This window comes from Chenopodium album, chromosome 27 (genome assembly GCF_948465745.1).
Source record: "Chenopodium album chromosome 27, dcCheAlbu1.1, whole genome shotgun sequence".
NCBI lineage: Eukaryota > Viridiplantae > Streptophyta > Magnoliopsida > Caryophyllales > Amaranthaceae > Chenopodium > Chenopodium album.
In genome coordinates this window covers 20,180,812-20,192,118 of record NC_137860.1, presented here as the reverse complement: position 1 = coordinate 20,192,118, position 11,307 = coordinate 20,180,812, and the positions used below count along the sequence as shown (strand labels likewise).

At 38.5% G+C, this 11,307-nt stretch overlaps 1 protein-coding gene across 3 annotated transcripts; it reads left to right on the top strand.

Moving 5' to 3' along the window:
• Window positions 1-286: 286 nt before the first annotated feature.
• On the top strand, window positions 287-11,098 carry LOC145619384 (putative protease Do-like 14). 3 transcript variants are annotated; one of them, XM_081674068.1, is made up of 9 exons: window positions 287-1,801; window positions 3,641-3,780; window positions 3,951-4,270; window positions 4,369-4,429; window positions 4,672-4,802; window positions 4,896-5,015; window positions 6,496-6,588; window positions 10,327-10,448; window positions 10,779-11,098. In XM_081674068.1, exons 2-6 carry the CDS (start codon window positions 3,676-3,678, stop codon window positions 5,008-5,010), a joined length of 732 nt encoding a protein of 243 aa, XP_081530194.1. In that variant the 5' UTR covers window positions 287-1,801; window positions 3,641-3,675; the 3' UTR covers window positions 5,011-5,015; window positions 6,496-6,588; window positions 10,327-10,448; window positions 10,779-11,098. The 3 variants fall into 3 exon arrangements, with proteins under 3 accessions (XP_081530194.1, XP_081530193.1, XP_081530192.1); XM_081674067.1 differs by having other exon boundaries at window positions 287-3,780; window positions 4,384-4,429; XM_081674066.1 differs by having other exon boundaries at window positions 287-3,780.
• The last annotated feature ends 209 nt before the right edge of the window (window positions 11,099-11,307 follow it).

Genomic DNA, 11,307 nt, shown 5'->3' with positions numbered 1-11,307 from the left:
AAATGTAATTGTGGGTGGCTCTAGGGTCTATCATTACCACCATCGGTTTCCCTCGTATTACTCCAGTGAGCTTCATGATTTTCGGATTAGATATGTCGACGATCGAATTCATCGACATCGTAGCTGCGTGCTGCCGACCCCTCTAGCGCCATCAACTCGCTCGCATCCTCCGTTTCTTCTTCCTCCACGAGTAGAACGCTTAGACTCTTGGCTGTGCAAACGTGAGTGGGACCTGTCCACCGGCCGTCGCACTTAAAACAGAGGCCTCTCGCCCTTTATCTTGAAGTTCTTTCTTGGTTAAGCGTCACACCTCCCCGCTAAATCTGGTTGTGCTTGAGTAGGTTTGATTTTGGTGGGAGTGGGTTGGAGTTTGGGTTGGGTTCGTGTGCGTGTAGGATCTTGAGTTTTGGGCTGGTAATGAAATGTGTTTGTGTTTGGGTTGAAGGGTTGTGTGTTTGTAGTTAAGGTTTGGGTATTTTGTGGGTTAGATGTTGTGGGGTTAAAAACTAGGTTAGAGGATCTTGAGTTTTGGGTCGGCCCAACCCCAAGAAGAGTGGAGGCTGGACTTTGATAAAATAGGAATAGGGTTCATATTTAAGGGATGCCCCACCCGTTTTCTTGTTACCACTAACCCGGCTCCTTTCTTCTACTGGAATTGCCAAATCCATGGCATCTTCTAGGGTAATCAAGTTTAGCAACCGAACCTTTGCCTTTACCTCCTCCTTAAGCCATTGATGAAATGTCCTCTCATCAAACTTTCTGGAATGTCCACCAAGGGGGAGGCTTTCTCGATGAAGACTCGACGGTACTCCACCATGGTCATTTGTTCCACTGCGAGCCATTGCTCGTGTAGGGTTCCGGTGTTGACTAGCCCGAATTGAGTAAGAACGCGCAGCTCATGTCCTCGCAATTAATGACCGGCCGACGGTGGTGTTTCCACTAGTACCACCTCAACGCGTCGCCGTCCAAAGCCACGATCGCAAATATTGTTCCCCTCGCAAGATCCACCAATCTGGGTCGGACCCGTCAAACGTCGGCTGGTCAAGCTTTCGGTATTTCCCGTTTCCGTGATTGTCGTGGTTGTTGTTGCGGTGGTCGCTGTAGGAGTCGTTTTGGTTACCGAATCTTCCTCCAGTTCCGGGTTCCCAATTGCCGAAACGAAGCCCGCCAGCGGTGGTTCGTTTAAACCACCAGCACCTTGCGACGACTCGTTGAAGCCCACCGTATTCCGCGGTTGCTCCACCCTCCACCTCATCTTCCACCGTGATTGGTTTTTTGCCCAGAATTTTGATGGTGGCTAAGACTCCTCGAATTTCTTCAAAAAATTTGTCATGGTGGTTCTTTATTAACGCGTTCTGTTGGTTCTGTTCGGCGCGAAACCGATCAACTCGGCCTTCGAGCACCTGTCTGACGTCGTCAATGGCGGGCTCTGTTTTTGCGAGCCTCTTCCTCCTGGCTCTTTAGTAAAACGTGCTGGAGAGAATTTTCTCCCTCCTCGATTTTCTCAAAATTCTCATCCACTCGTTCCTCTAGCGCGGCTATTTGTTCAACGGTGACTGTCGGAGCCATGGTTGCTCTTATACCAACCGCAACGAACGCGGTGATTCAGATAACGATAATTGGTCGGAAGGTTAATTTGATTGATAAAGCGTAAAGCTTGCGTACAACGTAAATGGCTTTAGGCCATTACTCTAAAAGAATCCTCTACGACAATATTCTGCATACTCTCTCCTTACTAGACCACACCCCTTATACTACTACTACAAAGCAAGAATTGGCAACAAAGCCTTAATTACTACAAGTACTACTCTTGTCTTCTTTCCACTTTAGCACAATACAAACAAATAGCCTAAAGTTGCTTGTTTGTGCCCTGCTACTTTGCTTAACGGTCCTCTGTCTCTGCTTGCTGTGGCCACGGTTTGTTGTTGTTGTTGGTCTGCTCCTGACGCCTGCTGTAGGTGAGTGTCACAGGTGGTGGGAGTGGGTTCATTGCAATATAAGGCCACTACATATTTGGGTGTCATGTTGTGTCAAAGTGTTAGAGGATCCAACACGCGTCACCAGAGTGGTGTCGAAGTAACATTGATAGGAAGACTGTTTAAGAAGTTGGTGATTTACACCCAATCTCTTTCTCTGATTCTAGTTTGTTAAAGTGTAATCGATACTTGACCAATGGCCAGTGTGTCAATATTATGAGATACACATTTTCTGTTCTTTGAGATCATTTATCATCGTCAGCCGCACCCCTTTGCACATTACGTACCTAGTTATGATAGGTTGTAATTGTGTTACATGAGTTGTTGGGAAATTATTTGTATTAGTTTGGGATACATGCGCTATCAATATATTGTTTTCCAAGCTTTACCCTTCATGCCAACAAATAAATTTAATTGATTTATTTGAGATGTCAACTTGTCCACAGGCATTTTGGAAATTATACCATATCATCTAAGTTCTAGAACACATGATTTTCATTAAGAATAAAATTAGACAAATAATTTGTATTATCTTGTTTTCGCTCAATTCTTTCATAATACTACGGTACTACCTTTATCGTGGGATTTGGAATTTCTTTTTGAACCAAAGTACAAAGAAGTTGTAGCTCCTCTTGGTCTACTTCATTAGTTGTTGATAATTATAGCGGTATAGCCTAGTTTACAACTTCTTGTATGTGTATTTCCATGGCTTGGTGTCCTTTACACAGTAGAGGAGGGAATAGCACATTGCTGCTACTAGGTCAGTGAGAGAATGTGTACCTTTTCCTAACCCAGTGAGAGAATGTTAAGCACTAGGTCAGTGAGGGAAAAAAATTGTGTACGCTCTATAATTATGTTTGGATCTGCTTGAGGAAGGGGAGGATCAATTATAAGAGATGGGGGAAAAAAACCCGAAACTTGTATAAATTAGGGGGAACCGGCAAGGGAAAGAGTATCTAAAGAATTTATTTATTAGTTTTTTAAATTGTTAGCTTATGGAAGAGCTCAAGCATCTTGAATGCTTGAGATTGTTATTAAAATTTGCTGATCACTTAATTTTATTTATCTTCTGTCTGTTAATGTTCCTCTTCCAGTTTGCAGTTCATAGACGATATGTTTACTGTACAGTTCCAGTTCTTAGCTTCTTATGTCATATTTAAAATGTTTATTGTTGTGTATAACCATATAATAAGTGTATTGGACCCTTTGATTTTTTGAATTAATGATTGATGAGGCTTTGTATTGAATGAGCTTATTGACTTCTCTATAAAATTTGATCCATTGCTCATTGTTGTCTCTGGTGAGCTTGCAACTTTGCAAAACAGTATATGCATCATGTGCTCCCCTTCAAAACTTTTTAATGGCTTGATCTATGTATTGATAAACACTTGATTGGCCAACTTAAGCTATTGTTAGTGGTTTGTTACTACAATATTTGCTAGCCATTAGAAATTGTATTAAAGAGTCCTGTTAGCTATCATTCATGTTGTAATAATTTCTGGACTATCAGTATTGACTATAAGACCTGTCTGTTTTGATTTAAAATTACCTGGCTCCACTTTACATTCTATATCTGTCAAGTGAACAAGTCACCTGTTATATATTTGTTTATTTATTTTTTCCAGATTGTTATTAATTGGGCATGTTGAATGTTTCATCTCCAGGTGAAAAACAATTATTTATTTCTTCTGGGCTCATCATGGAGTGTGAACATAGGTGTGGCACCTTTATGGCTACTATCTTGACTTCTGCTACATCCTTACAGTGTCCAAGTGGTGCAGCTAAGGTAGCTGATGATATCAAGGTTAGTAATTCTGTGTAGATCTTAATATACTTGTGAAGTTCAATGAGAAGCAAAGTGCATGCCTTACAGTTTTTGCTTGCATGTTTTGTTGGATTTTTGAACTTTGAATCTCCTTCATTGCCTTTGCAAATGCTAGATTTGGTAGCTTTGACATACTCATATTCTTGCAGATTGTTGTGTATAAGGCAGGTGGTACATTATTTGAAGGCAAAGTCTTAGCTGTTGATTTCCATTACAACGTTGCTATGGTTATGATCAACTCAGATGCACCACTACCTGCATCTATTATTAGGTTTATTGATGTCTCTCTGTCATTAGATCCTGATGAACCTGGATGTATTGAAGATCCAAAATCATCACAATTTGCTGGACATCAGGATTCAGCTTCATCATCAAATCGATTTAGTCTTCATCCTGGTGAGGAAGTTTTCGCTTTAAGGCGCTGTTTTGCAGACTCCTATGATATTATGGTTGCACCTGGTAAATTCAGGTACTCTTCAAGAATCAAGAAATACTTTGGATTCTTTAATCTTAGGGCTTGTCAGTTTTCACTATTTGTCTCTGTCATGTTCTTTATGTTTCATCCAGCTTTGGTGATTGTAGCTTTGACTGTAAAGAGCTTCTTAGTGCAAGTTGCAATATTAAAAAGGTGCTCTTTCTTTCTCTTTTCATGAATTAATTTAGAATGCAACCCGCCTAAATACTCCCATTTTCATTTCGTTTATATCTCTATTTGTATTATGCCTGTAATGTACTTGGACATTATGTATTTCTTTGTACAAATGCATCCTTGTATAATTATCTTTATATTATGTCTTGCTATTGGTGCAATATTACAATGTTATTAATTAAAAATTCTGACAAACATTGTTTTTTTCCTCCCACATCTAGAATGGTGTAGGCGGACCTCTTATAAATTGTTTTGGGGAAGTTATTGGAATTAATTTCTATGATGCCTCATATACTCCATTTCTTCCAATCAACATAGCGTACAAATATTTTGGGGATCTCAAGAAACAGCGGTAATGCCAATACTCAGCTAGTTAGTGGTTTATTTGAAAGTTAGTTTATTGGCTCATGGCTCCAAATTGACTTGTAAAATGCATTGGCTCCAGCCAAATTCCACGTCCTTGGATCGGATTGAGTGTCAACGATCTATATTCGGAAAGTTTGTATGAGCTGGAAAAGTTAACCAACATTTCCCACATGTTGTCAAAGGTGCTGTCGTAAAACAGGTTTGAATATGCTTTATGCTCATAGTAAATGTTTTGATTGAAGTCATGTGCAGGTGATTGCACTGTCTTATTTACAGCTGGTTTGGTTATTATTGCAATATATCTTGTAAATATTACAGTAAATACTTATTTTCATGTTTAATACTTCTTTGCTGTCCTTAGTTTATGCTGCTTAGCCTCAATACTGTGTTTTGAATGTCACATTTGGCCATTTTTTTTAATGTTTTTGGACAACAGTTAAGGTACCAAGAGTCCATAACCATGTCAGAGACTCAGAGTGCTGTGTATCCAAAAGATCAAACAGGATGAGAAATGTAATTGATTTATGTATCCAAAAGATCAAATATGGACTTCAACTGTAAGGGGATTATGACACATTTAATTGATTTATGTATCCAAAAGATCAAACAGGATGAGGAATGTAATTCTTGGGTAGAATGTAAATTACTGCTACTACAAATTAGTTAGGAATTATAAAGGTTTTTAGGCATGTACATGAGCCCATTTAGCCTATTGGTTATGATACATGCTCTTAGGTGTGATCTTTAATTAAGTATTGAGTGTATGCAAGACACACACAAAAAAAAAAAAAAAAAAAAAAAAAAAAAAAAAAAAAAAAAAAAAAGTGGAGCTACGCTAACTGGAAGACATTTGTCCTAGCTGTCTTCATTTTGACTTCAGAATTAATAGTAATGAGGGAGAGTAAGAAAAAAAATAGAGAAGAATGATCATCATACCTTTGTCATGGTTTTGATTTTGAGACTTGATCCTTAATGACTTAATTCTCATAGAGTTTAAAGAATTTTTTGAATAAATTGGAAAATTCAGAATTATAGAGATAAGGAAGAAGAGAATTTGTGGAAACTGTTTTTTTTTTTTTTGGAAAACCCTTGTCTCTCCTTTATCTATTCTAAGATCCTTGGTCACTTTTTCTTGTTCATTACATTCTGCTTCTCTTAAGTGAGTGTTGTAGTATCTTCCGTCATTAAATTGAAACATCCAATTGCAGATATATCTATAAGAAAATTATGGTGGTGCGCTCACGACCACTATGTATTTTGGTATATAGCCGAGGTTTATTGCCCTTGAACCTTGATTTACCTACAGCAATTATGAAGCTTGTGTATTACACTCAAATGGGAGCTTATGCTTAGTTGGATTGATTAGTGTAAATGTGGCTTGACATCTTTTTGGCAACTGTTAATTATTTGTTTTTATTATAATATTATGTTTGGAGTTTTGTACAATGTATTTGTCTGATATTTAACTTTCTTTGTGTGTGTGTGTGTGGGTGTGGGTGTGGGTTTGCTCCACTCTTCATTTTCCTTGTTTGTACACTTACTGATAATCTGATATAATATATCCTTATATAGAAACCCTCTCATAAATCTGAGTGGAAAATTAAAATTCTCATACTTGCTATGATACTATTATCTTATTGGCTTGTTGATGGCCTTTGTGAATATTCCTCTATTTACAGGTGCTACCAAATTCTCCGGCTTTTATTGCTGAACTACATGTTGGTGATGTTATTATTGACTGTAATGGAAGTGTTGTTGGAAGCTGCCTGGAGGTATTTATCCTTTGTTTTTTTGAGGGACCTTGGAAACAAATTTTTCTGCAGGTTTATCATATGCAAACCAAAAATACCAAATTTTACTCCCTTCTTTCCTGAATACTTGTACCACTCTAAAGGGTCTTGATGTACTGGGATCATTCGGATTGATCCATTCCTAATTGACCGAATTGCTCTTGAAAATGCATCTTGGGTTTTTGAAACAGTTTAAATAATTTTGAGAAGACTCATTCGTCGATTTTTAAATCCTTGCAACATTTTCAATTTGGAAAAATTGCCCGGAATAATCCCACCTTTGCGTCGTCCGCTAAAAATAATCCCACCTTTGGATTATTTTTAAATAATCCCACCTTTACCCCTAATCCGCTTTAAATGGTCCCAACCGGTCATGTAACTTGTTATAACAAGTTACTTGACACGTGTCGGCCTATAATTTGTCCAAAAAAAAAATTAAAAGAAAAAAAATTAATAAAATTAATAATTATTTAGCTCTCAAAAAAAAAAAAAATTATTTATAAAACCACCACCCACCACCACAAGCCTTTCCCGCTGCCGCTGACACCGCTCCCGTAGCTCCGGTCACCAGGACCCCAGCGACAGCGCTGACGCCGGCGTCGGCCTGAACCCCCTCGCCTGAAGCACCAGCGTCGGCCTCCTCCCTCACGAAACCTAGGCCTCGACCGTCGTACCCCTCCCCCTGAAGCACCGGCGTCGGCCTCCTCCCTCACGAAATTCAGCAACGTCGCCCTCGAAAACCCAAGCTTCGACTGTCGTAGCCTTCCCCCTAACGCACCGACCACCGTATCCCTCCCCCTAAACCACCAAACACCTTCGAAACCATTCCCTGTCCCGATCCCGACCTCCCTCCCCCTTCCCCCGCCACGTTCGAAACCAAACTCCATCACGAAAGCACCAACCTGCAACCGCAACACCCTGGCGTCGCGACAACAAAGTAAACCCCCCGCCATTCCCCGTCTTTACTGCCACACCCCCGTTCCTTGTCCCTTTTAAGGCCGCGCCGTCCTCCCCGACCTTAATTCAGGCCGCGCGACTTCAATTCATCTAGTGTGATGGGTTTCGATTTTCGAAAGAGTTTTGGGGTTGGTTGGGATATCGGTCATTTTCTAGGCGGCGGTTGATACGGGTCTGGGTGGAGCGGTGGTTTCCGGTCTGGGTGGGGTGGTAGATCTAGGGTCTGGGTTAGGGCGGTGGTGGGGATGGTGGTGGTTGTGGTATGGCTTAGGTGGTTGTTTTTTTTATTTATTTATTTTTTATTTTTCTATATGCTTTTACTTTTTTATTACTAATTTTTTTTATTATTTTGGACGAATCAAATTATGACATGTGTATATTAAAAAAAATAAAAAGAAAAAATTACCTTTTCAACAGGTTGCTAACCCGGGATCATTTTGAGCGGATTGGATATAAAGGTCGGATTATTAAAAAATAATCCAAAGGTGGGATTATTTTGGGCGGACGGCCCAAAGGTGGGATTATTCCGGACAATTTTTCCTTTCAATTTTAGCATAGGAAGACTATTATTTAATTGGTTATCTCTTCCACCAACCCCACTTGCTCTTTTTTGCTTCTCAATCTCCAAACAAGTATGATACCCTCATTAACCCCTCTTGCCTATATATATTATCTATTTCAGCAACTACCCATAGTTCTATTTAAAACTACATGCAAACTCGAGGGTTGCAATTATTTAGGAACGTAGGGATTATAAACAAGAATTGCTGAATATAAGAAGGCATTGATTATCGCTGATGTTTGGGCAACTGTATAAGAATTGCTGAATATGTGAAGGCATTGATTTTTAGTGGGGATCTTGTGAAACTAGTGCTTTTGTCTTATAGCTTTAAGTTTAACGTATTTTTGATAAGTCTGCTTAACTGATTCCCGTGCTAAAGTTTGGGATATGGTGATACTAGGTCCTTGTCCAGATCACTTGAAAAATGTCCATTGCTCTCCTTCTGATTGTCATATCATTTTTGCATTGCTCTCCTTCCTTCCATGTCTTATCACTTATGCATTGCTCCTCCTTCCATCTTCTTTCACCTTTCTCAGTTTCCTCCATTGTTTCTTAGCCTATTTCCAGCCTCTGTAATATCTGCCTCCCTTAAAATTCACAATTCTTGTTTTGCTGCCTCTTTAATATTGCAAATGAAAAATTTACAGAGGCTGCCTCTGTAAAAAGAATGATGGTTTGAATGTAATATTGTGAATTTACCTCAGTAATATTCAAACCATCCTTAAAATTCAGAGTTTTTTTTATATCCCAACCATCATCAAACATTCAAACCTCACCTCCCTTAAAAATTTTCTTCTCAGCCTCTGTAATATCTGCCTCCTTTTTGGTTCAGTTTGAATGTTTGATCACTCAGGCTCTAGATCTGGAATCTCAATGGTCAAATTGAACAAAAAGTTTGGTTGGTCATTACGCATTAGTCATTACCAACAAACGGCCTTCTCGTGAGATATTTTATGCTTTATTTTTATTTTATTTTGATATTAGATTTGCTCTCAGCTCTAGTGACTGGTTCTTTTTGCTTTTTCTTCTTCATCTTCTTTCTGTCTTCCCCCTCTCATCTCTAGCTCTCTTATACTTTTTATTTCTTATTTATATAAATAGGATGTTTGTGGAGGTTATTATGGTGGCAATGATTAGAGTTGGTTTCAAATTTCAATGGTGGAGCAATGAAAGTGGTTGTGTTGGCAATGGTGATATTGCAAGAGTGGTTTGGTGGTTGAACGATTGATAGTGGGGGAGTTTGGAACCGTCCTTTGGTGTTGGTTTATTGGGATCAACGGAGGTAGGTGATTGTGGTGATGATGTAGGTTGGCATTGGTGACGCAAGGGAATTTTTGGTGGTTTACGTTGGATTTATTTTTAATATATATAGTTTGGGATGAAGGTATTAATTGGATGCTTAGTGGTGAAGGGTGGCTTCGGACGTAGGGACTTAGATGTGCTTTATTATTTTAAAGGTTTTTGTTTTTTTGGTTACTCCTGGATGTTTATAGGTCATTTTCTGTTTGGCAGCTCCGTATCCTCTCTTTTACTATCGAGGTAGTTGAGGTCTTGAGGGGGTCTGCTTGAGGACCAGGGCTTCTGAAAGTTATTAAAACTTGAACCAAATACAAGATTTTATACAGAACCTAAATTTCCTAGCCATTTTATGGTAAACCATTAGGTTGAGACCTGTGGATTTAGGTGCAGTTTTCATATGCTTGTTTTGAAATCCTGACCGGAATTGTGATTTAAATGACTGAACGAGTGAACGCTGGGCTGTTCTATATATGAAACACTTGAGTCTGGTAAATCGGAAAATATAGGCTCTGGGTGCAAGGATGATAATTTACTTAGTAATTTAACAATTACTTATTTAGAGAGGTTTTAATTTTAAATGTTGGATGCAATCATGAAAGTGTCTAAGTGCTATATGAAGTACTCCGTTTATGTTAATGGATGTAAGTATTTGAAGTTTTGACTACTTATGAAAGTAGTGGAAAATTGTTATGCTTCATAAACCCAGTTTGTTACTCCCTCCATTCCCAAAAGCTCTTCCCATTCGAAATCTGTATACTATTTTAAATTTATTAATACTGTAATTTACACCCACTTTTCCTTAATAAATTCATCAATTTGACTAACATACTTGCCAATGTGAGGCACCTCAATCTATTTCCAACAAGTTCCCATTGATTTTCTCTGTTTGGCTTTGGTGACAGCTAACTGAAGAATTATGGGAAAAGGAGGGTAAACCTGTTGAGCTGGTTGTGGTCAGAGCAGTCACTAGTGAACAATTGAACCTCATAGTAAAAGCTGTGAAGACTAACCCAAAAGAATATCAGTAAGAACTCGACAATTTTGTTCAATATGTTATAATAGCTTTCTATTTGAGAATTATGAGCATCTTAGTTTTTGCTTTAGATAAGCTTTTTGTTCAATGTTCATGTGTCAAGATTGGATCCTCTGGTGCATAGTTGTGCACCACTTTTGAGAGTGGAGGGAGATGGCTCCGCACAAGGGACCACCTTTGTCATCTCTTTCCTTTCTCAACGAGTGCGATACATTTTGGTGTTATACACCAAAGAATCATGGCCTCAATAGTACTTCTAGTTTACAGGATGAATTATTTTGGTCCAATATGTATTTTTTACCTTCTTGTCTGATTTCTCAGGTGGCCAGTTCCAAAACCGCGTATTGTGAATAAACATCCTCTTTTGGTTGCATCTCCTTGTTGAAGTGAATCTTTTTGGGCTTATGGTTTATAATGTGGAGTACCAAACCCACCATCATAGTCTAAGTATATAGTAATCTAAGTTGTTCACTTGCTGCTTTCAATAGCAAGTGAGCTTAGTTTTGTAGATAATTTGCTCTGTAAATAATTTTTATCTGACATTAAGGAGGTTTTAATTTAAAAAGTTGTGTGCAACTGATGCGGTACATCTTATTGTACATATAAAGGAATTGCCTTTAAAAATGTTCATCTCTAAACTTTGCCCGTAAAAATCTAGTTATAATAGAATAAGAATTATAAAGAATAATTTTAAACTCGAGTGATGCACGGATTGTTTTGAAGTTTTAACTTTTTCATCAAAGGAAACCTTTTAAATTCATAAGAGAAACATTTATCACACAAAATTCTATTTTCCTAAGAATTCATTAAACCTTTATCACCAATCTATGATCCTTCATACTCCCTCCGT